General features: G+C 62.0%; 1 protein-coding gene across 11 annotated transcripts in view; it reads right to left on the bottom strand.

The window, feature by feature from the left end:
• MYT1L (myelin transcription factor 1 like) overlaps positions 1–25,717 on the bottom strand; it is a 389,060-nt gene that overhangs the window by 4,985 nt on the left and 358,358 nt on the right. For 9 of the 11 annotated variants that reach the window (XM_059132785.1, XM_059132784.1, XM_059132783.1 and 6 more), the window contains 5 exons: positions 22,994–23,056; positions 18,732–18,815; positions 17,159–17,380; positions 8,186–8,277; positions 1,951–2,060 (listed from right to left, as the gene is read on the bottom strand). In XM_059132785.1, coding sequence (XP_058988768.1) covers positions 1,951–2,060; positions 8,186–8,277; positions 17,159–17,380; positions 18,732–18,815; positions 22,994–23,056 — 571 coding nt within the window. The remainder of the gene's footprint in view (positions 1–1,950; positions 2,061–8,185; positions 8,278–17,158; positions 17,381–18,731; positions 18,816–22,993; positions 23,057–25,717) is intronic. The other 2 variants (XM_059132788.1, XM_059132792.1) reach the window with 1 other exon arrangement.

The following is a 25,717-nucleotide window of genomic DNA, read 5'->3' as shown; positions in this document are numbered from 1 at the left end:
TAAGTGGGCTATGGAGGCCACAGCCTTGTTGTCCTTGGGCGCCTTGTGCCTGCCGGGGGCTGCGGGAACGGGCGGGAGCACTCTGCTGCGGAGCTGACACTGCATCCCAGGGGCTCACCCCTGCCTGTCCGTCCTGACCTGCTGCGCCCTTCTGGCCCTGGGAACCACACAGCCCAGCACCCTCCCGTCCCTTGAAGACACTGGCCTGTCAGAGAAGGGCAGTCCCCAGAGGGACGTCAGCCAGGACAGCGAGAACACACAGCAACGCTTAAAATTCACTTTTGACATTGAGGTGAGCCGATGTCTGGAGAAGCACGTATTCACGTCGATGTCAAAAAGCCATGTAAGGCCCGTGGCGACCTACACGGGGACGAAGCGACTGGGGCTGGCGGGGGTGACAGGAGCCAGTGCGTCTGGGGAGCCCTGGGGAGCTCGGGTCGGGCCCCTGACCCTGGGGGCAGCCCCCAGGGCAACCCCAGTCCCAGGATGGGAGAGCCCTGTGGAGCAGACTCGTTTTCCCGGGGGCACGAGTGCGCTTTGTCAGAAGTGGGCGCCGGGCAGGCTGCGGCCCGGCACCTGCACAGAAGAGCGGCTCTGCGCCTCAGGGTGCCGAGGATGGACGTGCTGAGGTCTGAGGGCTGCTGCCCCCGTGAGCAGGCTAAACGCCAGGGGCTGTGTTTCTCAGAATCCGGTGAAATGCGTCGCCGCTGATGGGGACTCCCGGGGGTCTGTGTGGCTGGCCCTGGAGTCCTCTCGGGGCCAGCCCCTCCTGAGAGCCCCGGCCACGGGCTGATCGCAGCCGTGCATGTGGATAGATGCTACGGAAACTTCCCACCTGTGCCAGGTGAGCCTTTGGGCAGGTGAGCGTGCCGACCCCGCGACCGGCACGGAACGGGGCTGCCGTGGGCGAGGAGTTGGGTGTGAGAGCGACCCCCAGAACAGTTGCTCCCAGTAGAGAGCGCCCGCTGTCTGGGCTTCCTTCCCACTCACGGGCACCACAGGCTGCCTTTCAGGCATTCTGCTGGGGACACAGCCGGAGATGCGCCTCCCTGAGCTGGGGCGCCCAGCAGACAGAACCAGCCCTTGGCAGAGCTGTGACCACGACCTGGCATCTGAGGCTGGGCCAGACCTGGACTCCTGCCAGCCACACTGTCAGCGGCCAGGAGGGGTCTGCAGGGAGGGGCGCACGGACCCCTCTTTCTTCCAGGATAGAAGTGCCTCGCCTTACCTGTGCCTGTGATGGCGGTGCCGTGAGGGCCTAATCTCAGAGCCCATGTGGCACCGGGATCCTGGGCTGCTCCGGGAAAGGTGCCAGGGAGCCTGGGGCACTGCATGGGACTCAGGGATGGGAGACTGAGAGGCAGCAGCTTGGCCGTCCACCTTGGCTTAGCTGAAGGAGTTACCACGTGTATAATACGAGGGAGAGGGTGCTTATCTGGCTCGCCATGGTGAGCACACAGTAGGACTATGCACCGCAGTCCCACACTCAGGCACCCAGTAGGTGCTTCGTAAAGGCTGCCCCCCCACCGCCCCGCCGTCCCTGGACACGTGGGCCAGGCCCCTGCAGGAGCACGCAATATTCCACCCTTCCCCGGAGGCTGGCCTGCCCTTGTCTGGGGAATGTCAGCTCTCTTTCTAAGGCAGTGACCACAGGGCATTAGTGCCTGCTGTGTCCAGGGAGGAAGGCAGCTCACATGCAGGGATGGGCGACTTGTGTTTGCAGCACTGCTTACCGACGGCATTTCGCGAACGTGTGCACAGTGCGAACCCGGCGGCAGTGGCCACAGAGCACCCGGCATTCTGCCGCCCAGCCCCTGGCCTCAGCCAGCGAGCAGGATGTGGGCTGTGAGGTGCAGGGGGCAGGGGGACAGGGAGCCAGGAGAGGCCTGAGGCCGACGGCTGGCAGGGCCCGGGCCAGCACGTACGGCTGCCGTCGGGGGCTTCAAACACTGTTACCTGAGTTCTCAGTTTGATCATGTCGGCCTCCATCTGGGAGTTGGACTCGTTCAGCTCCTTGATCTCTTCGTCCAGCTGCTTGATCTCTTCGTCATTCTCTATGCCTGCACGGGGGACGGGGCTGAGTTACGGCTACCGCACCCGAGCACGGAGCTACTTCTCCTTGCTCTTCTGTATTTGGGAGTGAATGTGCTGGAAAAAATATATTCTTGGATTTCAAAAAAAGTAACAGTGACAATTTGTGTGTCCGTGCATCCCTCCCACTGCCCTCCTCGTGATCACGGCCCCGGACCGTGGAGGAGACGGCCGAGCGCCGGCAGGCCAGGGTGAGGTCTCCCGGGACGGCCCACCAGAGTCCCGGCCCCGAGCGGCTCCGTGCTGCAGGTGGGGACCTGCTGCAGCCCAGCACCTGCCTCCTGGTTCTGTTCCCTGTCTGTCTGTCTTTCTGCTGCCACTGGCGGGGGGTGTCAGTCCCCCGACACCGCGCGTGCTCAGGGCCACCTCCGCCCACACTGCAGGGAAGACTGTGGCAGCGGCGGCGGGTTTTAGGTGTCTTCCGAAGGGGTCTCCGCACGGAGGACTTCTCACTGATGCAAACTCCTCCGCCGTTTGAACGTGGAAACGTGTTTCTACTGACACCGGGTAGGGTGGTGGCAGCCTCTGTGTGCCCCGGGGGCCTCGCCAGGCGGCCAGGCTGCTTGCTGGCAGTAGGACACGCCGGGCGGGAAAGATTCGGACCCAGGGTCATTTTGGCCATCGGGTCTCACGCGGCAGAAGTTACTCAGGGAAGAGCAGGACGTCCGCAGAGCCACCACCCTTGACAAGCCGGGATGCAGGTCACAGGGCGCAGCGGGGACGCTCCTGTGAAACCATGGGACAGGCACAGAGCCTAGGCAGACGCCCTTTTTGGCTCTGCAGACAGAAGGGGCGCGGCCACTGGGAGGGAAGGCCCAAGACCCAGACCCTGCAGGGGCCAGGTGAGCGGGTCCTTCCTGCTGAATGTCCCCCAGAGAGCCCCCTGGGGACACACGGGCCCTGAGCCCGCCAAGCCCCCCTCATCCTCCCGCCCAGAGGAAATGGCTGTGCCCGCCCCCCCGCCGACTCCAAGCCTGGGTCTCGTGGCCCATCACAGAGGCCCTGGGTGCCGTGTCCCCGGCACGGGAGTCGCCATCAGCTGCCTCCTCAGAAGCGGTTCTCAGCTCCCAGGAAGTCCTCCAGCGATGGGGCGAGCCCTTCCTCGGGGACGCACTGTTTCACTGTTCCCTTCCGGCCTGTGACCACGAGGCGGCGGCAGTTTCCTGCCTTTGGGAATCGGGCTGAGCTAGTTCCGTGACACCAGGAAGGCGGGACACCTGTGCCAGGAGGGGGGGCGGCGATGACATCACTGCCACAGCTGAGGCCTGAGGGTGCAGATTCCTAAGCCTTTGCCCCCAGTGGGCCTCGCCACGCGGTCCTCGAAGCTGCAAACGGTCCAGGCGCAGCCGCCGTTTCCCGTGTGGCCCCGAGCCCGGCCGTGCTGGACCCCACTTCCCAGCGGGTTCTTCATGTCATCCCTCCTCGGGTTTTCAGGCCGAACGACCCTAGACTGTCTGCCTCTGCCGCGTGCGTGAGTCTCCGTTGACACCGGACCCGCATCGGCGCGCTGTGCGGTCTCGGCCTCTGGAAGCCCCGGCGCCTGTCCTGCCTGCCCCCGCCCCAAGGTCTGGCGGCCCGCCCGGGGCCACGCTCCTCTGACAGACGCTGCTCCTCATTCGCTCAGAAGCCCCCGGGGGTTGCTAACCGCGGCGCACACGGACGCGCTGCCCACGGGAAAGCGAGCGGCAGACGGACCCGTTTCCTACAGACGTCAGAGAAGAGCGTGGACTTGTATCCGCGGACGGTGGCCATGCGTGTCAGGAGCAGACGCACTGCGGCTTGCCAAGGCCGTGGCGGGGGATCCTGCGCGGGAGGCTGGGGAGGCTCCTCCAGGGACCGCCTGCTCTGGACCCTCCGTGTCGTCCCGTTGGGACATTTGGTTTCGGTCGCTCCCTGACGCAAAAGGTGATGGCGGTGCCGCACGCCTGCCGGGTCCCAGCACCAGGCGAGTGTGTGGGCGCCGGCCGTGGATGCGTGGAATCCCAGACCAAACACCTTGTTTCGGGAGGGGCGGTTTGGAGATCGCCAGGTCACCCCAAAGCCAGAGACCGGTGGGGGGCGTTGTGGGTCATCTCTGCCGGGCTGCTGGATGTGCTCCATCCACGGCGCAAGGGGTCGCGAAGCATCCAGAACAGCCAGAACGTCGACACCTTTGTGCTGGGCCAGGACTCTGGCAGACGCAAGCTTCGAGCGGGTCCACTGGAGCGCCAGGGGAGCACGCTGTCTCCCGGAGGGTGGCTGGTGTCTCAGAGGCCCATTCTACGACGGTGACTACTTGCTCTTTAACTTTATGCGAAACCAACCCGGAAGCAGGGTCAGAGGTCGCACGACCTGGGACAGAGGGCTCCGGAGGGCGGGGCGCATCTCTGAACCGCCCTGGGGAGGGTCTGAGGCGCTGGGGGCTTGTAGCCGGCATCTGATCCGTGGTGGACGTGGGATAGAAATCCGTATCTTCCCACGTGACAGTTCCGTGATGAGAATTTTCTTAGTCCTTTCAACCCTCCATTGCAAAGTGCGCCTCGAACACAGCGGGAGTAAGAGGTCACTTCCTCTCAGTGCGAAGACCCCTGACTCAGCGGGACTTGCCAGGTGGCGGCTGGAGACGCCCGCCGCACATCCGGGGCGTCTGAGAAGCCAGAGACCTGCGAGCTCCGTGGGCTGCGCACTCAGCGGCCTGAAAAGTGGCACAGGCTGCTTTTGTCCTGCTGACTCCATGCTGGGAGCTGACAAGTCATTAAAAAGAAAAGAAAGAGGAAAAACACAGCATGTGGTCTAGCGCTGTGGGTCTCATTTTTTGCTGAATTAAAGAATTAAAAACAGAGTTCCTTTTTATGTCTTATCCTTTAAACTTCTTATTCTAAATTTAAATAGTTTTATATATCTCCAAAATCGTGTGCTGCACAGCCTTAAATATGTGTCCATCCGAACCTGGGCCAAGACATTCAGTCCATAGGATTCCTGAGAGGTGTCTGCTGCGTAAGCCGAGGACCGTCACCGAGCCGGTCTGCAGGTCAGATCCGCTGCCTGAGAGAGGTCATTTCAAGCCCAATAAAACGACAGCAGGGACCCCATGACGCTCTCCCATCTCTGATTTCCCTTCTGGGAGTGCTTGACGGACCAATGGGCTTGCGTCAGAGGTTTCGTCTCTGGGAAACGGGAGCAGACACGGCTCCCCGAGACATGCTATCACTCTGCGTGCCGGCCCTCCTGGGCTGTGCCCACAGAGCTCGGCCATAAAGGCCGCTCCTGTCGGGTGCCAGGAGGCACTTGCGCCCAACTCTGCAGCCTCCCTCCCGAGAAGGTCGGGCGGGCAGCTCACCATAAGGGGCAGGGAGAGAACTGGCAAGAGGTGGACGGACCCTCCATCCCCTGGGTTCAGGCATCGAGAGGAATCTGAGTGTCTGGAAATGAATCTCCTTAAAGCCATGAATGTGCATCTGCCCCTCGGACCCCCTAAGGGCCCCAGGGCTCAGCACAAGGCCCGCTCCTGGACAGGGGAGCACACCAGACCTGGGAGTGCGAGGGAGAAAGTGGCTGCGCCCCGGGAGCCAGCGCCTTGGCCAGCTCACGGATGCCTGTGTCCCAGGGCAACACCCTCCTCTCGGGAGGCTCAGGGAGAGCTAGACGTTTGTAACTGCCTACGCGGGTGACAGAAGTCACAGTCCTTTCCTCCAGCACCCTGTCCTCCATGAGAATATAGGAAGGCAAAAGGAGGGATCATCTCATTTCCTTCTTGGTAAAAACCAATGAAGAACCAGCACAGAGCCGGGGGGCAGGGACAGCAGGGGCTTCGGAGTGGCGGCTGCTCTGGGAGACCGCTCAGTGGGAGACGAGATCACAGCGACCTTGTGTGGGAGCAGAGGAGACCAGACTCTTCTTGAAGCTTGAAGAGTCAGAATGAGGAGGAGGAGGAGGGCAGGAAGCACGGACAAGGGGTTTCATAGCCTCAAGGACACTTAGAACTGCTCCTGTCCAAGCAGGCGCACACTCGACAGAAGGAGCCAGAAGCCCAGCGCAGGGGCAGCTTGGCTGCAACGGCTCTGCCGACCGAGTGGAGGCTTCCTTGAGGTCCTGTCGCTCAGTGCAGGCCAGGACGTGGAGCGGGGGACGCTTCCGGCACCTTCGTTACGGATGTGTAAAAGCAACAGGAGGGTCCTACACTCAAGATCCCGACGAGAGCCAGCGAGAGGGAGACAGAGCTAGGGCAGCACAACAACCAGGTTCTGAAGGAGGAGCAGAGCTGCTGAGGAAAGTGGGGTGCTCAGGCCTCGTTCCCAGCAGCAGCGCGTGCTGCCCGTGAGTTGGCCAACGTGGCGCCAGCAGGTCCGGACTGTCCATGTTCCACGCCACAGCCCTGGTACTGAACCAAGTGGGCTCCAGAAGGACTCTGGTCCCTGTGTGAAGAAGGTCTGCGCAGACGGGAAGCGACAGGCTGCAGCCTGGACCCAGGCTCTGGGACACGAGTGTCCTCGCCACACACACATGCACCCCGGAGCCTGCCACAGAGAGCCAGGCTCTGGCCCTGAGCCCCGAATCAGGCCTCCTGTGTCGGGGTGCAGACCAGTGGGCGTGTGGTTCCCCATGGGACAGGGCGTCCTGGCGCTTCCCGGGAGGCGGTACACACCACCGTTCTCATCCACGAGAGCTCACTGGTTCTGAAGCTGCGTGCCTGGCACTGCCAGAGAGAGGACTCTGGACTCCCCTGCCCCTCGGGAAAGACCTGGCCTCGGATGCCCTGAGACGCGTGTGCCACGACTGCCCGCCCAGGGGACGGCCCCTCCTCATTGTGCGTGATCCGCCCGTGTTTCTTTCCCGCTCCAGCCGCCTCCCTCCCAGACGAATCAGAAGCTGACCAAGCGGACGCACTGGCCCATGGAGTCCGCGTGGACGCAGGGCTGTCTGGGGTGATGGGCCACGCAGGGTGGGCTGGAAAGAATCTTGGTGGCGGTATCTTCCTGGCCATGAGCGCTGCCCTGTGATGGCCCAGAGTGGTGAGGATGGGCCTGACATGTCATGGCGGCGGTCCCACGTGGGGCCTCAGGCCTGTGGGCGCCCCAGGGGTCCCAGAACGTCTGGGGGCAGCGCTCCCTCTAATCGGGCTCTGGCCTCCGGCACCAGTGCCCTTCGAGCAGAAGCCGGGATGCTGGTGTCCACGCCGGCAGGATGCAAACACTGTGGCCCGGGCCATCTTCCGTCCGTGGTCAGCCACACAGGAAGGGCTATTCAGTGCTGGGCACGCCCAGAGGCCCCAAGCTGTGGTCAGGACCTGTCATGAACATCAGGGGCCCCAGACCCCCTGGCCTTCCTGCGAGGGCGGCGGCCTCAGGTAGAGCCTAAGCGTGAGGCCCGGGTCCACGGGGGAGGAGCCGGGCACGGGGCTCCAGGGATGGGTCCAGGACTCTGCCCAGGCGTGACCCAGGCCCCACGGTGCTTGCTGCTCTGATGAGCCCGCAGTGGGGGCGGCGCCTGTCCCGGGCCTTTGCCACCCCAGCTCGCCGTTGGCCGGCCCCGCACTGGTCAGCCCAGCTCCGCGCTGGCTCCCGGCTCCCAGCGGCCTCCGAATGCTGAGGAGGGGTCCCCGCTCCTACCCTTCAAGGCCCAGTTTGCTGAGTGGTTGCCTGTGATGCTCTTTCCGCAGGCCCCAGAGGGACGTCCCACAGGGTCCCCCCAGCACCCAGTCAGCAGCTCCCCTGCCCTCCCCACTCCGCACCCCGGGGGACCCTGCACTCCGCACCCCAGGCCGCCCACAGGCATGTGGTGGGAGGGGTGCTTGCAAGTGGTCAGGACTGGGAAGCTGAGCACAGAGGGACAGGAGTGCGTCCCGGACTCAGGCCCTGCAGGAGGACCTGGGGGCCGAGACACGAGAGGGAGCTGCCGGAATTCTGGGGAACAAGTCCCTGGACTGTTAGGGGTCCCGACGAGTAATGGGTTTGGGCCCCACCCCCAGCCGAGGGGACAGGCTTCTTAGTTGTGGCCGGAATGACCGTGCCCCAGCTTTCGAAGTAGAGACATCGCAACCGTGGGTCAGGGGCTCTGGCCGTGCCCGAGGAGTCGGGGCCAAGGCTGTGGCACCCGGTGGGGGAGAGGGGCTCACCGTTGCTGGCCCGCTGTCGGATGGTCAGCATCTGCTCTCCCGACAGCTTCGCCTTCTTCATGGCCGATGTGGCTCGTGGGCATCCCGACAAGCTGGGGACAAGACAAGGTGGCATGAGTTGGGGGTCTCAGGAGAGTTGGGCGAGGAGGGCCGCGCAGGCGTTTGGTCAGGCTGGCTGCTGGCAAAAGGCCCCTGTGGTGGATGCGGCCTGGCCCACTCCCCGCACACAAGGGCGGCTGTCTCTGCTTATGGGCTCAGGGCAGTTCTGCGGGGACACAGGCCGAATGGGGCCTCCGAGGAAATCGCGGCAGCCAGGCTCTGGGGCCGGCCGAGAGGACACCCCTTCACCGTGTGCTCCCGGGGCCGCCTGGAGTTTGGAGGGAGCAACTCTCTGGCCTTAGACATCGTCCCGACTACGGCAAGTGCCGGACTGGCACACGGCCTGGAGGAGGATCGGATTTTAGACATACAGATGGAGGAGGCGCGGGTGATGAGCTCAGCCTAGACTCAGCCCAGCTTCTCCTGCCCCTCCTGTCCCGGTACATCACTGGGGGGTGGGTGCAGGCGCCCAGATAGGACCCCAGTACCGTGATCTCACATTTGCCGCCAACATCAAGGTTGCAGCCTCTTTGCAGAAGGCCCCGCTGCCCATATGTTGCTAACACGGGCCCCTCTGGGGGTGCTCTCTGCCCTGGGTACGGGTCAGAGGCGCTGACGACTGTGTTCCCAGGACCGCTCCCCGTCCTTCCCTTTCGGGCTATGCATGCGTGGAGGACGATTCTGCACCCTGGGCGCCCCCATGGCCCTGAGCCTGGGCTGCATTCCACCTGCCCCTGGGGGCTCCCCCTCACCGGCCACCACCTGAGGGGACCCCTGGCCCTCGTGACATGGAAATGACACACATGCACATGGCTGTGTGTCCAGTATTACATGTGTGTTTCCATCCTACACGTTTCTTCCGTCACTAGGTGCCAGGCGGCCCCTGGCCAGAGCTCTCCACCTCTGTCCTCCCGAAGCCCACCACAGTGCGGATTACACTGCTGCCAGCAAGACAAGTATTGCCTACGTCGATGCGCGGACGCTTCCTAAGTATGTCCACGCAGATTTCCTCTCACGGTTCACAGCAACATCCACGTTGTCTCTGATGAGCCGTCGGTGAGAGGCTTGTGTCTGGGAGCTGCTCCAGAGGGCCCCGGAGAGGCTGAGTCATCTCGACCCTGCTCCCTCTTCCCGGGACCCGTCAGCTGGGATCTGCATCTAGGATCTGCGTCTGCTGGTGCTGGTTCGGACTAACGGTGTCAGTCCCCAGGACTGGCAGGTCCCTCTCTGTGGCCTCCCCTGTCTTCTCAGGACTCCGTGCCCCAGGTCGGCCAGGGCCGTTGGTTGGTGTCCGTGTCTGCTCCCCAGCCCTGCTGGCCTATCTCTGGCCCCCGACTCTTGGGCCAGCACCAGTGGCCCCGGCCAGTTGGCAGTCTGGGGTCTTCTCTGTCTGTGACCATCGGGGCTGCTCCCCAGGGGCCATGTCCTTCCAGCTTGACTCTCTGCCCTGAGAAGAAGGTGGTCAGGCGTCAGTGATGCCGTGGTATGTGGACGCAGATCCACAAAGGGGAGAGATCAGTAGAGTGAAGCCAGTGGAGGGGACACACTCAGGTCCTCCCATGGGCACCCAGAACGCCAGCCCCAGACCTGAGCACGACAGCAGCCTCTGAACACCACAGAAACACGGGCTTCCGGAACGCGCTGACCTGCAGAACCCGGTTTAGTCTTCCCTCGTTTCTCTCGGTTTTGAGATAACAAAAGGGCAGACCAGGGATGCGGAGGGTGGCGTCCTTCCCAGAGATACTCGCTGGAGCTGGGACACTGAATCGGGCAGAGACAGGCCCACGGAGCAACGCGCTTTGTTCAAGCATGCCCGCCCGGGCTCAGGGACAGCACGGTCCACATGGGGCCGACGTGGAAGGGCCCCCGGCACTGACCTGGGTGCCGGGCAGGTCCGTGGGCTCTCCCTGGGGCTTGTGCCGACCTTGCGTCATGGTGTGCCGGCTCCTGGGGGCCCAGATGGCTGCAGGACTCATGCCCTCCCCTTCGAGGAGTGGACCCCGAGGGCCCAGCAGCCGTTCCAGAAACTCCTCTAAGTAAAACTGCATTGCTCTGAGTGGGGATTTGGAAAGATGCAGCTAACGGGTGGCCCCGAGCCGTCCAGCTCCAGCCCCAGCACCCAGAACAGGGTGGGCTACAGGCAAGTGCTTCAGAAGGACAGAGGGAGGGAGACCTTCGGTCAGGACCGGGCCCGCAGGACCTCCTTCAGGAGCATCTTCCAGCTGGAGAGAGCGAAATAAGGGAAGGTTTCCAGGAGGCGTGGTTATAAAGGTGTGGGGGCAGGGTTTGTCCACGGGAGGGCCCCTGGGGTTGCGAGCAAGCTGACAGCTACTGGCCACCTGGGGAGGCTGGGGGGGACATCTCGAGGCGCAGGCCTCAGACTGACTGGGTACCGTGGTGTCGGCGGCTCACGTCTCACTTGCAAGAGAGCAGATCTGGTTGGTGCCACAGGGCCTGTAGCGCAGACATCTGCTGGCCCTGAGTTATGGTCCCACCTGCTTCTGCAAGCCCGCTTATAGGACAGGTGTGGCGTGCGTGGTCAGATGCCAATGCCACAGGCGCCAAGCCCCTGCTTCCCGGCACTGGGGGGTTTCAATTCCCCAGTCCAGAACTAGCGAGAGGGACACACGGCAGGAGGGTCATCAGGCAGGAGGGACTCCCCGGAGGGCAGGTGAACCTGCAGGACGGCCTGGGGACAGTGTCCTGCGCCCGGGGCTGCTTCTCCTGCTCTCTCCGTGCGAGCGGACGCCATCTTCCTCTCTTCTCGCACCTGCTGGACACTGCTGTTAGCCTGTTAGGCTAGCAAGCCCCAGGGATCCTTCTCTAGGTTTTAAAAACTGTCTTCTTTTCTCGTTTTATAATTTAAGAGAGATTTCCTCAACTTTATCCTCTAACCTCCCAATTGAACTTTTTATCTCATTTGTCTTTGTTTTAAAGAGTACGTGTTCCTTCGATTTCTCTTAGGTTGCGAAGAGTCTGTCCTATTACTCGGCTTGTGCTCCTTTCTATCTGAGGACAAATTAGAACATTCTTTTTCCTGAAATGTGTTTTCTCAGTCCTTTTCTTTGTTAAAGTCTGCTTTGCTTTCTGCCAGTGTAACTTAGGGCTTCCTCCTGTGGGGTCATCCTGGGCTGCTCATTCCCATCTCCCGAGTATCACCCACTCAGGCCTGTCCTGAGCTGCAGGTTTTGAGGGGAGGAGGAGGGGTCCCCTCCTGTCTGGAGGTCAGAGGGGACACACACGGGCTGAGGCTGTGCCCACAGCAGCTTGGGCACCGGAGGTGGAGGGCCTCGCCCTGCAGGGGGCATTCCTGCCTCCCACACAGTGGGGTCCCCGGTGCGGAGCGCCCCTCCCGCCGGGTGCAGGGGCACGAGGTGTCTGAAGCTCTTCTCACAGAGGTTTCCACCTCCTGCTGTTCCCAAGGCTGCGCGGAGTCCTGCTGCAGGGTCCTGGGGCCCGTGCGCCTGGGTTCCCCCCCCCACCCCCTCCCTGGCGTCCGTCCGGGCAGCTGCCTTCGTGTGTCCCCTCAGAGCTGGACCCTCGACCTCATCCCCCAGCACCTCGGCTCCCGGGACTCCATGCAGGGGACGGAACTCCCTTTGCTTTCTACATTTTTATTATTTTTATTTCATGGGTTTATAAAAGGAGAGCAGGCCATTTCGGTGGCATTTTGAGGTCAGTGGAGATGAATGTGTTTTTGGGCTGTGGCCCAGGAGTCCTAGAGAGACGGCTGCCACCATCGGGCACAGGGTCGTATGCCCAGAGTCTGCATTGACGGCTCCTCTCTCCCCTTCTGTGGGTCAGGGTTGCAGGGAGCCCGGCTGCTCTTCCTCCTCAGGGATGACCCGGCCTGGAGCGACCTGGGCGGCCAAGGGCCTGGGCTCTTGGTAAAGGGGTCAGAGGGAACATCCACGTGGGCGGCCGAGGGACAGCGGTGCCCAGCCCCTCATCAGTGACAGAAGCCCCGAGAGGCAGAGTTAAGTGTCTGCCGGCAGGCAGTAGACGGGCTAGGATCCACGGTCACAGGCGCCGCACAGCCCGGCACCATCCGCGTTTACCTGACAAGGAACTGGAACCTTGTTGAGCCCATTTGGGTTTTGTGCTGAGGAAGCTCATCCTAACAGAGAGGAATCGGTTTTGCTTTTGTCTCTTCTGCTGCTTGTGAGCTAAATCCAGCCTCTGTCCTTGCCGTGGGTCGGTCGTGCCCCCGAGAAGACGCGCTGATGTTCCGGCCCCCAGTGCCTGCAACAAGGACCCCATTTGGAAAGTGGCCTCTGCAGGTGACCAGGCTGAGCCGGGTGCGTGGACGCAGGGACCTCTGCGGCACGGACGGCACTCACGGCTCCCAGCCTCGCGCGGCGTGGGGCCACAGGTCCGGGCACGTCCGCCCCGAGGGTCCGTGAGGGTCCGTGATGGCCGTGGCAGGAGGCAGTCGGAGGAGCGCAAGGAGTGTGGGTGACTCTGGAGAGAGCGCGCGCAATTCTCCTCCCTGGGGCCGCAGGGTGCCCAGTGGAGAAGAGCCGATGACACCTCCTGGAGGTCCACAGGGAGCCCAGCGCTCTGCCTGATGCCTTCCCAAGCCACTGCACAGCGCGTGGCCCAGGCTGGGTCCTCCAGTGGACACAGGGGTCCATGCATGCCGCCCACCGGACAGCTTTCCTCTCTGTGGGCCGTGCGTCCAGGGAAGAGCATCTTGCCTTCCTGTCATCGGCTGTCTGATCTAACATCCGGACCACACAGATCTCAGGGGGCTGTGGTTCCATGATTATGTCTGTGTCTGTAAGAAACCAGGGCGTCTCAGCATCCGACGGCGGCAGGACAGCCTCCAGCTTTCCTCTTCTTGGGCTCTCCAAGACCATCTCCCCCACATCCCAAAGGTGGACCACATCTCCCAGCATCCCTTGGGAAGACTACATCTCCCAGCGTCCCTTGGGAAGACTACATCTCCCAGCGTCCCTTGGGAAGACTACATCTCCCAGCGTCCCTTGGGAAGACTACATCTCCCAGCGTCCCTTGCAACAGGGGCTGCGGTGCCCTGGGTCGACCTGGGGAGGATGGGAAGGAAATGCAGGTGCTCCCTAGAGCACTGCGATGGTCCATGGCGAGGAGCCCCCGGGGAGGCACTCATGTTAATGCACTTCCCTTGGCAAGTATCAGGCAAAACAGACATTCGGAAAAAGGCCGTCTCCCCACTTGGGATGAACTGTAAGGAAACTGAAAATAAAAGACATCAGGTTTTGGGTCTGGGAGGAAAGTTTAAGAGGGTCTAGGACATGAGCTCTTTGAAAAATATATTTCATTCTGGTCAAGCCCAGTGAAAGGTAAGGCTCCGTTCTAAGACTGCGGTCAATTTTCCCGGGTTAGCCCTGGTGACTGATTGCTGCCGGACTGTGAGGTCTGCCGGTCACCTGCACGCCCCACGCAGCCCCGTCCCTCGCCTGGCCCGGGGACACGAGGGCACCTGTGCCTCTGGGCTGTCCCCGTGACTCAGAGGGCTAGCCCGGGAAGGCGCTTACGATGCCGCTGGGCACACAGAGCTCCCCTGACACGCTGGGGGGTGAGAGGCCTCTTCCGGGCAGAGGGGGAGGTGGCGGAAGAGAGTCTAGGCGAGAACCGGGTTCAGCGGCGGGCTGGGAGGAGGGGATGGTTCTGGAGACACAGCCAGGTCCGGGGGCCGGCGGGTGCAGGCCGGGCAGTGCGGTGCACTGCCGGGGCAGCCAGCCCCTCCCAGGCTCTGCCGGCCCTGCCCACCCGCACCCGCTCTCAGGGAGCCCCGGCTCCGAGTGTGTCCCAGATGTGCCAGGGCTGCGCCAGACAGCCCCTGGGTGCTTCCCGAGTGGCTGGTGGACACTCACTGGGTCCTGAGGGCCTGCCCGCTGCCCACTCACCCCCTTTCCCAGCAGCTTCTCCCCGGGGCATCTGTCCTGCCCCCGGCCCGGCTCAGACCTCACCCGAGCTCGGCCCGCCCTCTCCGCTCTCCTGTCCCTGGTTGTCCCTGTTTCTCTCTTCCTGAGGCTGTGCCCCACCACCCGTCTGACCCCTTGGGGGATAACGGCCCCCACCTGTGTCTCTTCTACCGTCAGTGCACCCCTGCTTGCTCTCCTGACACCTGCCTCTGGCCTATCCCGGGCCAGTTTGGGTCACTGGGACTCCTAGCTGAGCGGTCCCCAGCTGGGTTTTCTGAAGCCCCTAAAGCCCCAGGGAGGCACGTGCGGCCAGGGGATGGGCCTCGTGGCTGCTGCTTCAAACCACAGTGTTTGTTCTGCTCACGGCTGGCCTTCGAAGGAAGTGGGGGCGGGGGGACAGCCCCAGTGGGGAGAACTGGTCCCTCCGGAAGACTCAAGAAGTGTTCCTTGGTCGTGGTGGGCGGGAGTTACAGCAACGTGCCACATAATCCGAAAACAAGGAATGCCACTTTCCTTGTTGCCGGGGTATTAGGCACACATTCCAACAGAAATCTGATTTATATGAGAACGTATTTGGTTTTGAATGACTTATTTTTCATTTTAAATGCTGCTTTTTTAAGAAGACTCAGCCAATCTTTAAGATAAAATAGGACAATTTCTATGTCCTTATAACGGTCCTGCTCAGGATACAGACTGGAGCCCCCACCTCCCGTACAGGGTAGAGTGTGTGGACCCCAGCCTCGAAGGAACAAAATAAACGAAACAGTTTCACAGCCTGTGGGGATGGGGGGGCGCACAGAGCTCGGTGGTTCCCACTGTTCTCGTGCCCGGCTGCCCCACGGCCATGACCTCCCTGGGGAGGACACTGGGGACAGTGGCTCGGTGGGCCCGGCAGCCCCAGACCCATGCTCCGGGTTCCTCTACTGCTTACGTCCTGGCACCGCCGGCCACGATCCCCGACCCCTCGGGAGCGGTCACATTTTGGCGAAGGAGGAAGAGCAGGAGACTTCTGGGTCAGTGGAGTCTTTCCTTCTGATTCTACACCTGCTGTTTTCACAGCACTGGGGGGTCGTAGGAGGAGCCCCGCATCTCAGTGCACCAATGGGGTCTTCCTGGGGGCCCCTCCTAACCGAGGCCGTAGGGTTTGGGAGGACCACAGCCTGTCGTTCCACACAGCGGGGCCACAGCCTCCAACGGACGGATCTTTGCACCCTTGGCCAGATTCTTGCCCGGACGACTGTTCGCACACCTCTGGGGAATCGTGGTTTGCCTGCCAACAGCGTACATGAAGACAAGGGGGTGTGGTTCAGCCTTCTGAGGAGGGACGTTCTGACACCTGCCGCCCATGGGGGACACTGTGCCCAGTGAGATGAGGCAGACGCAGTAGGACGGACCGCAGGATCCCATTCATCGGAGGTCCTGGAGGGGACCCCGAGGTGTGGAGCGGAGAGCTGACGGTGGACACCAGGCACCGGGGACGCAGTGGGGAGCAAGGGTGTGTGGGGACAGAGTGTCAGTTTGGGAAGATGGCAAAGTCCTGGAGTTGTACGGTGGGATGGCCGCATAACGTGAGTGACCTCAATGTCACTGAGCTGTGCGCCCCAAAACAGTGAGGATGGGAAGGTGTGTTTTTACCACGATGGAAACAAAATGCTGTCAGCTCTGCTCTCGGTGCCACTCGTCCCCTTTCCCGCAGCCACACGCTACAGACATGGGCTCCACCCCCAGCTCCTGGGGCTCAGAGCCCTAACCCTACAGGCACACTGAGGCAGCCATTCCGTTAAGTGCCAGCATCCCATCTGTGGAGCTGGACCGCCCACGGCAGGGCCCCTGCCTCGGATGCCCTCTGAACGCCCTGAGACGTCTCCCGGCTCCGGCCCTGACTCCAGTCCCTTGCAGGCAGGAGGGCGGGGCCACAGCCAGAGTCCCGGGCTCATCCGCTGCAGCCGGTGATCCTCCCGTGGGGCAGGCATGGGTCACCTCCGGGAACCTCTGGGCTCTGGCTGGGGCCTGGGCCAAAGAAGGAGCCTTCCTGGCCCTGGGGGCCTGTGGCAAACCCCGGGGGTAGGGTCAGTGTCTGCACACCAGGACCCGGGCCATCCCAGTACTAGCCGTGGGGTCTGCTGGAGCACAGACACGGAAAGGGCGCTGCGCGTGCACCTGCGCAGGCCTCTGTTCACCGCCGTGGCTCGCGGGAAACACGAGGGCCGCAGGCTGGGAGACCGGGTCAGGGAAAAACGTTCTTGCTTCCTTTTGGGCTCACTGATCCCGTCTGAGTTTTCTACCTGAGCAGGGACTCCTTTAACAATTAAAAATTGACCTTCATTTCGAGGAAGATTTCAAGGCTCGGTGCCGTACTCCCGAACTTCCCACAACTCCTGGTGTGTGAACTGACGTGTTCCCTCTGTGCTGGTTGTGGCTTGGATCGTGGGCCACCACGCCCATCCGGGTCCATGTGATTTGTCTACACCGCCCATCCTAACCCTTCCATGGGGAGCCCTTTGATTCAACGGGGCTTCTGCTAAGACCATCGAACTCTATGGATTCCTTCTAAGAGCAAGCAAGTAAAAATTAATGGGACGATTGACTCTTCTGGAAATTTCCTGATACATTCTTGGCCCAGGCGTGCAGTGGGAGGCCCTGTGCCGAATGCCAGCCTCCTTCCCCACATGGGGCCTCCACCCTCTTCAGCCCAAAAGGTTCACCTGCACATACTCGTGTGTGTGCAGAAGCCCAGTCTGCTTCTCTCTGTGGGTCCTGCCCCCACGCTTCCCAAAGCCTCCGTCCTGACCCACGGATGGGAGTGGGATTCACTTCCCAAACACCTCTGGGGTTTCCCTTCTCACCAGGGCAGGCCACGAGCTGGGGGCAGCTTCCCACCTTCTTTTCGGCTTGGGGGGGTGGAGTTAGGAGCGGACAGCTACCTGGCGGGGCTTCCCCGGGCCGGCGCCAGGACGAGGACACTCACCTCCGGTGGGTGAGGAAGCTACCGCTGACGTGCCCTGACCCGTCACAGCCCGGCGTGGGGCAGGACATGCCCTCCGTCTTGACCGACTTCCAGGAGAACTGCGAGCCATTGAGGTATCCGTCCTTCTGTCTCTTGGCCGCCAAGGGGCACCCCGACGCGCTGCGATGGGAGGCGTACTTCCCGGTTATGTGGCCCTGGCCGTCACACCCGGGAACGGGACACCTGGGGGCAGAAGAGACACACTTTGTGGTCTTGGCGCTGTCTGTACTGGCGGCCTCTCCAGCAAGGTCAGGATAACCAGGCTCGAAGAAAAACCAGCGCTCCCTCCAGCGAAGGAGAAGAAAGAGGACCCGCTGAGCGCGCCACGCGGCCGGGGTGAGGGGCCTCCCGCCCGCGGCCAGAGGGGGCTGCACGGTCCGGCAGCAACGGGCAGGGGAGAAAGAAGCCGCTCCTGGAGCGAGCGTGGTGCAGGGTCTGTTTAAAAGACAGCACTTTTGGACAGAATCACAGCGTTCACAACGGAAGGATGCAGAATCAAGGAGGAATTGCAGTACTAATTTTATGATTTTATAAACCCGTGGTTTTCCCAAGAGCTAGAAAACATTTTATGCCCCGTTTGTTCTCCAGAGGCCGTCCCACAGCCTCCAGCCAGAGGGGATTTGGAGCGAGATGTGGCGTGTAATAAGGTCTCCGGTAGTGCCGCTAGGCGGTCCACCGTCCGCACGTTGCGGGGAAGAGCGGGGGTGGGGGGGTCTGGGCGGGAGCTGAAGGCCAGGGGTAGGCTGATCCCTGCTCCTGAAACCTCCCCGCCGCGGGCGACCTGAGAGCGCACAGCCCCGATGGCACAGGTTGTCAAAGACGGTGGGCGTGATTCAGGCTCCTCACAGGCCCCAGGCCGGTGGGTGTTGCGTTTTCTTTTTAAGGGCAAAGATCACATTCTACAGAATTTATAGCACCCATTTACTGTGCTAAGGTTTATTTTAATACTTTTGAATTGATTTTTATTTTGTTTTAACCAAAAATTTTCTCCAAACACATGGAGACTAACATTTCAGGAGGACGACTCCAGGTTTATTTTGGGGATTTGGGGGCCTGGGCACTGGGCATTGGTTTGGCGCACATGGCGGGGTGGACGGCCTGGCTGAGAGGCCTGCGTGTGCTGGAAGCCCCAGGAGCCCCGGCTCTGCAGCCTGCCCCCGAGCAAGGTAGACGGCGGCTGCGCGACTTTCCAGAGCCGGGAAGTCGCCGATGTTGGCTTCGTCATAGCCGATACCTTCACAGACGTTTGTGAACCTGCCTGTCCCAGTCAGAGAACTGCTTCTTCCACCTAGGGCTGGGCGGCTGCGGGGAGGGTCCAGGGTCCACCCAGGGCTACGGGAGAGGGTCTGGGGTCCCACTACTCAGAGTGTCAGATGGGTGGACAGTCCCTGGCCACAGCACCCAGTGTTTAGACGGTGTGTTCAGCCGCCGGCAGGGGTGCTTGGGTGCGGTTCCAGATCTGGCCTTCGGTGACTGTGGCCCCCGTCCCTGCTGCTCCCACCGGCAGCCGCCCACCCCTGCCCGCCACGCGTACCTGATGGGCTCCTGGTCCTCTTTGTCTTCCTTGCTCTGTGCTATCCTGATGCCACTTTTCTTTGCTCTCGGGCAACCTGAAAGACTGAAGAAGGGACACGGCCTCAGCAAACATCGGCTCTGCCGGCAATGGCCAGCTTCCGCCCCGCAGCAGCCGCTGGGACCCCGCGTCCCCCAGCAGCCGGAGCTTCTCCCCATGAACACCAAGTCTGGGAGGAAGGTCCTTCTGGGGAGGCCCCTCTGCATGGAAAGAGGCTGGGCCGGGCACAGAGAGGGGCCACACGGAGGACGAGAACACACGCTCCTTTGGTCTCTCTGGGTGAGCTGTTCCCCTGAGCCCTGCCGTCTGGGGGGACAGGGCAGTCTGTTCAGATCTGTCTGAAGTACGAATCCAGTGTGTCTGCAGAAGGCGCAGAGGAAGTGGAACATAATTACTTCATTTGATTGTTGAAAGCTTGGAAATAGAGGCTCCCGTTTATCTACAGGAAAATTTCCGGCTGGGACAGAACGCAGTCACGGACACGTGTGCGCGCACAGGCTGACGGCGGGCTTGTCGGTGACTCTGCAGGAGAACCCAGAAAACAGCCGTGACTCCTTGCAAAGAACTGAAGATCAGGAAACTAGGCCTTTTCCCGAGACGCTGGACACGCGGCCACGGGCTCCAGCCAGAGCCGCGGCTGTGGCACAGGTGGGGCGTCTTCCCGGGTCCTCGCGAGCTCCCTTCCCGGCATCTGGGTTCTCAGGGGCGGCTCTGACCACAGGAGGCCTGTTCCCCAGCCCCTCACTCCGTGTCCTCACGTTTTTCCTTCTTGTGAGACAGCCAGGCTCCTCTCCAGCGACGAGGGGCCCCCGTAGGCAGAGGGCAGGTGCAGAGCCCTGGGCCCTGGGCTGGGGCTTCGGACCCCACGCCGGGCCCTGCGGTCTCCAACGGCACGTGCTCCAAGCCCCCTCACCTGCCTCCTCTCGCGGGGACGCGGAAAGAGGAGGCACGGCTGCATTCTTTCCTTTTATCCGCCCCTGCGTTTGGAGGTAAAACCCAGAGAGTGGCTGTCCTCTCCGCCACCTCTGGCTGCCCAGCGGCTGCCACACCACGGTCCGGCCCTTGAGATCTCTGCCTGGAGAAGTGCTCCTGCCCAGGTCTCGGGGACCCGAAGCCGGTGGGCACTCCTGGTCCTGGGCAGGTCACCGCCTGTGGGCCCTGGGACGCTCCTCCCAGCCCCGTGCAGCCTTGGCACCTGCGGGTCCAAGCCCTGCCTGCCCCGCTCGCCCCGACCCGGCTCACGCTCCCTGTGCCCCCTTTCTTTCCCGGCAGCAGCCACAGGCAGAACATGTCCTCAGGCGTCCCTGGAATCGTCCCCTTTCCCCCTCCGGACGTCGTGTTTGAGGCGTTCTGTTTCAGACCTTCCGGCGGCTCAGCACCAAAGTCCCCCGTGTGCGCACGAGGCTTCCGGGGCCCGGCCTTGCCGCCAGCATCCGTCCCTGCTGCCCTGACTGCACGTGCTGCCCCCACCGGTCTCCGCCCCGCTGCCCCCGCACCCCCACTCTGGCTGTCTGTAGGCGCGTTGTTTAAGACGTCTTCCTGGGCACAGGTGCCATTCCGACTGCCAGTCCTGGGGGCCTGGGGAGCCCTGTCCCTGGGCCGGAAGCCATCCACTTACTTAGCACGTGCCACTACAGCTGCGAGTTCTGCGGGCGCCCGAGCCATGTGCTCCTTCCTCCTCCTCCGGGCCGTTCGCCGTCGGTGCCGAAGCGACACCGTGCTGTTTACGGGGGGGGGGGGAGCCTGCTGCCTGCCGCTGTGCCCGCCGCTGCTTCCGTTCCCGACTGCGATCTCCTCCCGGAGGAGCCTGTCTTCTCTGAGCAGCGCTTTTGGATCCCTCACCCGGGAATCCTGGGTGACATTTGTGACTGTGCTCTACACAGTGACGTATCCCGGACAGATGTCCCACAGTTGGCCGTCACTGACGCGGGGGCTCGCGGTGCGTCTGAGTCTTGAGATCTCATGCACTTTGGGAACAGCAGCAACACTTTCAGGACCTGTGTGGCCGGAGGCAAAGCCAGGGCCGGTGCCCCGACAGTGTCCAGATGGGGTCTAGGCAGGCTTGTCGGCAGGGCCGCAGGAGGGCTCGCTGTGCTGGATAGACAGACGCTTCATCCCTGACCCTCTGGCTGCAGAGATGTGTGCCTGCGTGGGGACTCACGGCCGTGCTGAGGAGGCCTGAGGAGAGGCCTGGTTGTGCCCGGGACCCGCAGCCCCACGGGCGATCCCCGTCCTTCCGCTGCCTCTTCAGCCCTGGCGACCCGTCTGCGTCAGACGGGCACGGCCTGGGGCGCCCGCACACGGACGTGCCCTGGGGAGTCGGGCCCCCACAGGTGGTGACGTGGCTGCTGTGGGCTCCTTCCAGATGAGGGCGAGCAGAGGGCCCCCACAGCACGGTGAGACAACACAGGCGACGCGTTCAGAGACACGCAGTATGCAGCAGGTGCTCAGCAAATGCTTCTTTGTCATGGCGCGACATCTCGGAGCCCCCCCCCCCCACCCCCCCGTGCATGGCTGCTCTCTGAGCCTGGGAGGCGTTCCTGGGGCGTCCCCGGCACCTGGGGCTCCTGAAAAGCACAGACGCGACTTCACACTGGGGGACAGCTCCTGGCCTTGGGGTCTCTCGCCACATGTGCGTGGTGACGCATGGGAGGGGCGAGGGGCTCCTCGGGACCCCGGGTGGCGGGACCACACTGGGCAGCTGGAAGCCTGAGGAGAAACGGCCGCCCGGGGAAGGGCCGCCTCGGGAAAGGGTCCTCGTTGTCGCTGTTTTTGACCGACTCGAGGGGAACAGAGTCTAGAGCAGCCACGTTGCTCTTCTGGCTTGCGCAGGAGCGCGGGCTCTCGTCGGCCTCCGACGCTCAGTGGCAGGCTCTGCCCGGGCTGCCAGCTGGCTCAGCCCACCAGGCCACTCTGCTGTTTGGTGGTGGCGCCAGAGAACACGCGGCAACGCCCAGAGACTTCTTGGGTTGTCACCAGCGGTGGAGCCGGTGTGGCCGTGTCCCGTGGGTAGAGCCTGGAGGCTGCCGGCCACCCCCGAGTGACGGCAGCACCATGGGAACAGCCCCGGAGGGGAGGATGAGCACGGAGAGTCCTCCATAACCCCATGATCCAGTCCTCCTTGGGGGCTGTCCGAGTCCGTGTGCCCCAGCCTGGTGCTGCCGGGACCTGCTTGGACGGCGAGCACAGGAGCGCGGCCCGCGGGGGATCTCTGTGAGGGAGGCGCCCGCCGCGGAGGCTGTCCGTGTCCCTCGTCCAGACCTCACTAGCAGCCAGGGAGCGTCCCCTGCTCTGACTGCGCGCTCACGGGCAGCCACATGCTCCACACCATCCGCGCATCCACTCGGTGCGGTCGGTGAGCAAATGCCGTCTCTCCGGTGGGCGGCCTCCGGCTAGTGCTGTCCGAGAGGCCTCCCCTCTCCCTGCCTCCCCCTCTCTCCCCCTCCTCTTCCTTTGTCTTCTTGGGGGGACGCATCTGAAGTGCCGGGCTCCTGGACTGTAGGGCCGCTCACTCCATGACCTCAAGTCCCGCCGACAAGGAAGCAGCGTCGTGGGAGCGGGCGCCGGTATCTGCTGGTGCAGCCGCCTTGCACTGTCCGACGGGTCTTCCTCCACCGGCGTCTCGTCCCCGCCGCGGCCCTGGCTCTCGTTGCTGATGGGACAGGACTAGAAGCTGGGGCACCTGGCCACAGGTCCTGACCCACTTCTGGGAAGACCTCGCATCCGGAGCTTCTTCAGCTCACCTCTGACACGTGGCCTGGCGTGTCTGATGGGATTGCGGGGCTATGTCTCCGACACCCCTTCTCCCCAGGAGCCCCAGGGCCTACAAGGAGCCCTGTAAAGCGCAGGTCTGTGTCTTCAGCTCTGCTCCTGGCCTGGAACAGCTAGACAGCCCAGCGGCTCAAACTTCCCATTTGAAAGGCCAATGCCCACCGGGGCCGGAACTCCTGCCCGTCCGTGACTGTCCCAGGGACCTTATAACAGGCCTGTGTTGGGTCTGTTCCCTGAGCTCTTCTGATCTGGAGAGGCTGCTGCTGGACCACCCGAGCAACGTTCTTGCAGGCGGACCCGGGGCCCGTCAGGAGAGTGCGTCCGCCGTCCCAGGAGGGACCCCGCGGCGCGGCGCTGTTCTGCTGACTGAGCCTCCAGACCGTACGCAGGCGGGGCCAAACCGAGCGAGCACAGAAGGAGCAGGGGCGGGAGGGAACGGGCGCTCCGCTTACCTCCGGTGGGAGGCGTAGTTCCCGGTGATGTGCCCGGAGCCATCGCAGCCAGGGGTGGGGCACCTGCGATTAAGAACACAGGACGGGCAGAATTTACTGGAAAGAAAGCAAGTGTCCTGGACAATTAAGTCCCTTCTTTTTCCAGGAAAGCAAACTTGTGATGGCTTCACCTCCCTACTCGAAGGAGACAAACAGAAGCGGAAGATCCCCGGCTGGGAGCAGGGACCTGTGCCCACTGACTGCGCCGCCGGATGCCAACCTCGGCTACTTTCTTTCTGTCAAGCCCAATGGCCCTTTCCAGAAGAATCATGGATTTCAGTACCTGCCTGGCTATGACCCACCCCCTGGAGCATTGGGAGACGAACCCTCGTCCAGCCGGGCTAACGGGTGCCCTGAGCCTCATGAGGGCAGCCCCTGGAAGCCAAGCACTGGGGACTCAAAGCCTTTTTAGCCGGCGTGGCGGAGCCCAGGGCTGCGGGTCAGCTGGGGTGGCACCTGCACACACCCACCGCAGCCCCGCGAGGCCCCGTCCCCGGTTCTTAGCGACCACGCTGTGGCCTCCCGAGCGGGACAGCACATGCTTCCAACCGAGGCTCATCATCGCGGCCCCTCGCACCAGTCCCGAGGGCGGCCGCCTCCGGAGCGGTCAGGGGCCGCGGCCCGTCGCACTAGTCCCGAGCGCGGCCGCCTCCGGGGCGGTCAGGGGCTGCTGCAGAGACATTTCCCTTCAGGCTGCTTTGGTTTTCTCCCACCAGGAATGTGAGAACTCAGGGCAAAAATTAAGAAAAAGTTGTTTTTTCCATCAGGTTTGTATATTTAACAAAACAGAACAAAACACACACCCTGCCCGGCAGGAGTGGACTCAGTAAGCAACCTTGCACCTGGCAGCAGCACCCGAGTCGTGCCCCGTGCCCACGCCCCTACTCAGGGAGCACCCGAGCTCTGGCAAGGACAGAAATCACACATTTCCGGTAGTTCCTAAACATCTACCTGAGGGATTTCGGTTTGCTTTCTGCTCGGAGAGTCACGGCGGCAGCTGGATGCCGAGCCGGGCCCAGGAGCACGGGGTCCCCCTGCGCGTTCCCCGGCACCCCACGGAGGGGGCTGGGGGTCCCGTGCTGACACCCATGAGTGTCAGTTTTGGGTATCTGGGCGCTGTCTACGTGCTCTTCGGTCCCGAGGAAGGGAGCGAGCACGAGCTCTAAGGGTACCGACCTGTGCCGGCCGTACCTTGCTAAAAATCAGCGATGGCTTTAGGGCCCCGCTGTGCGGGCGGACAGCGGCAGCCTGGGCCACACGGCCGGCACCTGAGTGCGTGCTTGGAGGGAGGATTTTAAAAACAGGCATTTGAGGCAGAACAATGGGGCTTTTAAAGTAGAATCTGTACCAAGGACAGAATCTGTACAGAATCGGATTTTTGACCTGATGTTTGTTAAAGTAACAGCTGGTTACGTACAATTAAAGTTTGGTCATGAGACTCAACTGCCGATCGCTAAGTAATCACTTTCTAAATACTAAGTGCAGTGACCTGGCCTCACTGGGTGATTTTCCACCCGGCCCCTCGTGCGGAGGGAGCCAGCTCCGGAGCGCGGAGGAGGCGGTCTGAGAGCAATCAAAACCATTCTGCTGCAGAGAAGCGCATCTCACGCAAGTCTCTGTTTGGAAAACGGATCAGGAAACAGAAAGGTTTCCTTCTTGCTGACAATATGCACTTGGCCTTGCCTTTTGCTTTAAAAAATCCTTAAACTCTTCCTATTTTAAGCACTCGGTGCAAATTTATTTAAAATTTATTCATTTTAACATGAGTAGAAATTTTTCAATATGCCTTTTTTTGGTGAGGGCTGTAGGAGGTTGACATATTCTGTTCAGATTTAAAGTGAGGCGTTATAACCAAACTAATGCAAATGAAAATCAGATTTGACGAATTATAAAAAAAGAGAGAGAGAAAGATGTTCAGAGTAGGTTTTGTGTGTTTAAGCCATTTACAAAGGCATCATCTGGTTAAAAAAAAAAAAGAGAGGTATTGAAAATGTCCTCTATCACCGTGAAAACAACAAACAAAATATCGATTTGGCCCATTTCAGAGCTTCCACTGTGTTGGGAAAGAAAAACCCTGTCCAGAAAGTGTTCTCGCTTTCTTAAAAGGTTTGCTCTTCTTGTCAAGGGCTCCGGTCACTCAGACGGGGTGCAGTCCCAGGCTGGGGGACCCGTGTCTGCTCCTCCCTGGCCACAACCCTGCACAGCTCACGGGGGGGGGGGCCTGCCCTAAGCTCCTTCCGGGGGAGGCTCCCCTTCGTCTGCTCACGTCCCGCACCCCTGCAGCCCAGGACCTGGGCTTGTCACGGGGGCTCGGGAGGCCTGCTTGGAGGGGCCCACTGCTCTTCACTGCTGCCTTCCCCTGACACAGTGGCTCCGGGTTTTGTCGGGGCCGGCAATGCAGCTCTTTCATCCATAGGTGGAGCTTCTGGACCACACAAGGCAGCCCAGAACGGTTCCTTCTATCAGCTCTACATAGTCATTTTTCTGTTGCTGTTCAAGACTTTGAAGCTTTTTTAAACTCTTAGATTTACATGTAGATTTCCTGGGTTTAAGAAATCTCAACCCTCACAAATATGGTTTTCTGAAATTGGTGAATGAAGGAGTGATGATCACCAACAAGAGGGGTCTTTGCCGCTCAGACGGAGCCAGCCCCAGGACCTTGACAATGGGGCGGTGGAGAATCGA

The sequence above is a fragment of the Mustela lutreola genome, chromosome 9, assembly GCF_030435805.1.
Source record: "Mustela lutreola isolate mMusLut2 chromosome 9, mMusLut2.pri, whole genome shotgun sequence".
Lineage (NCBI taxonomy): Eukaryota > Metazoa > Chordata > Mammalia > Carnivora > Mustelidae > Mustela > Mustela lutreola.
Note: the sequence above shows the minus strand (reverse complement) of the source record. Positions and strands in the feature narration are given on the sequence as shown.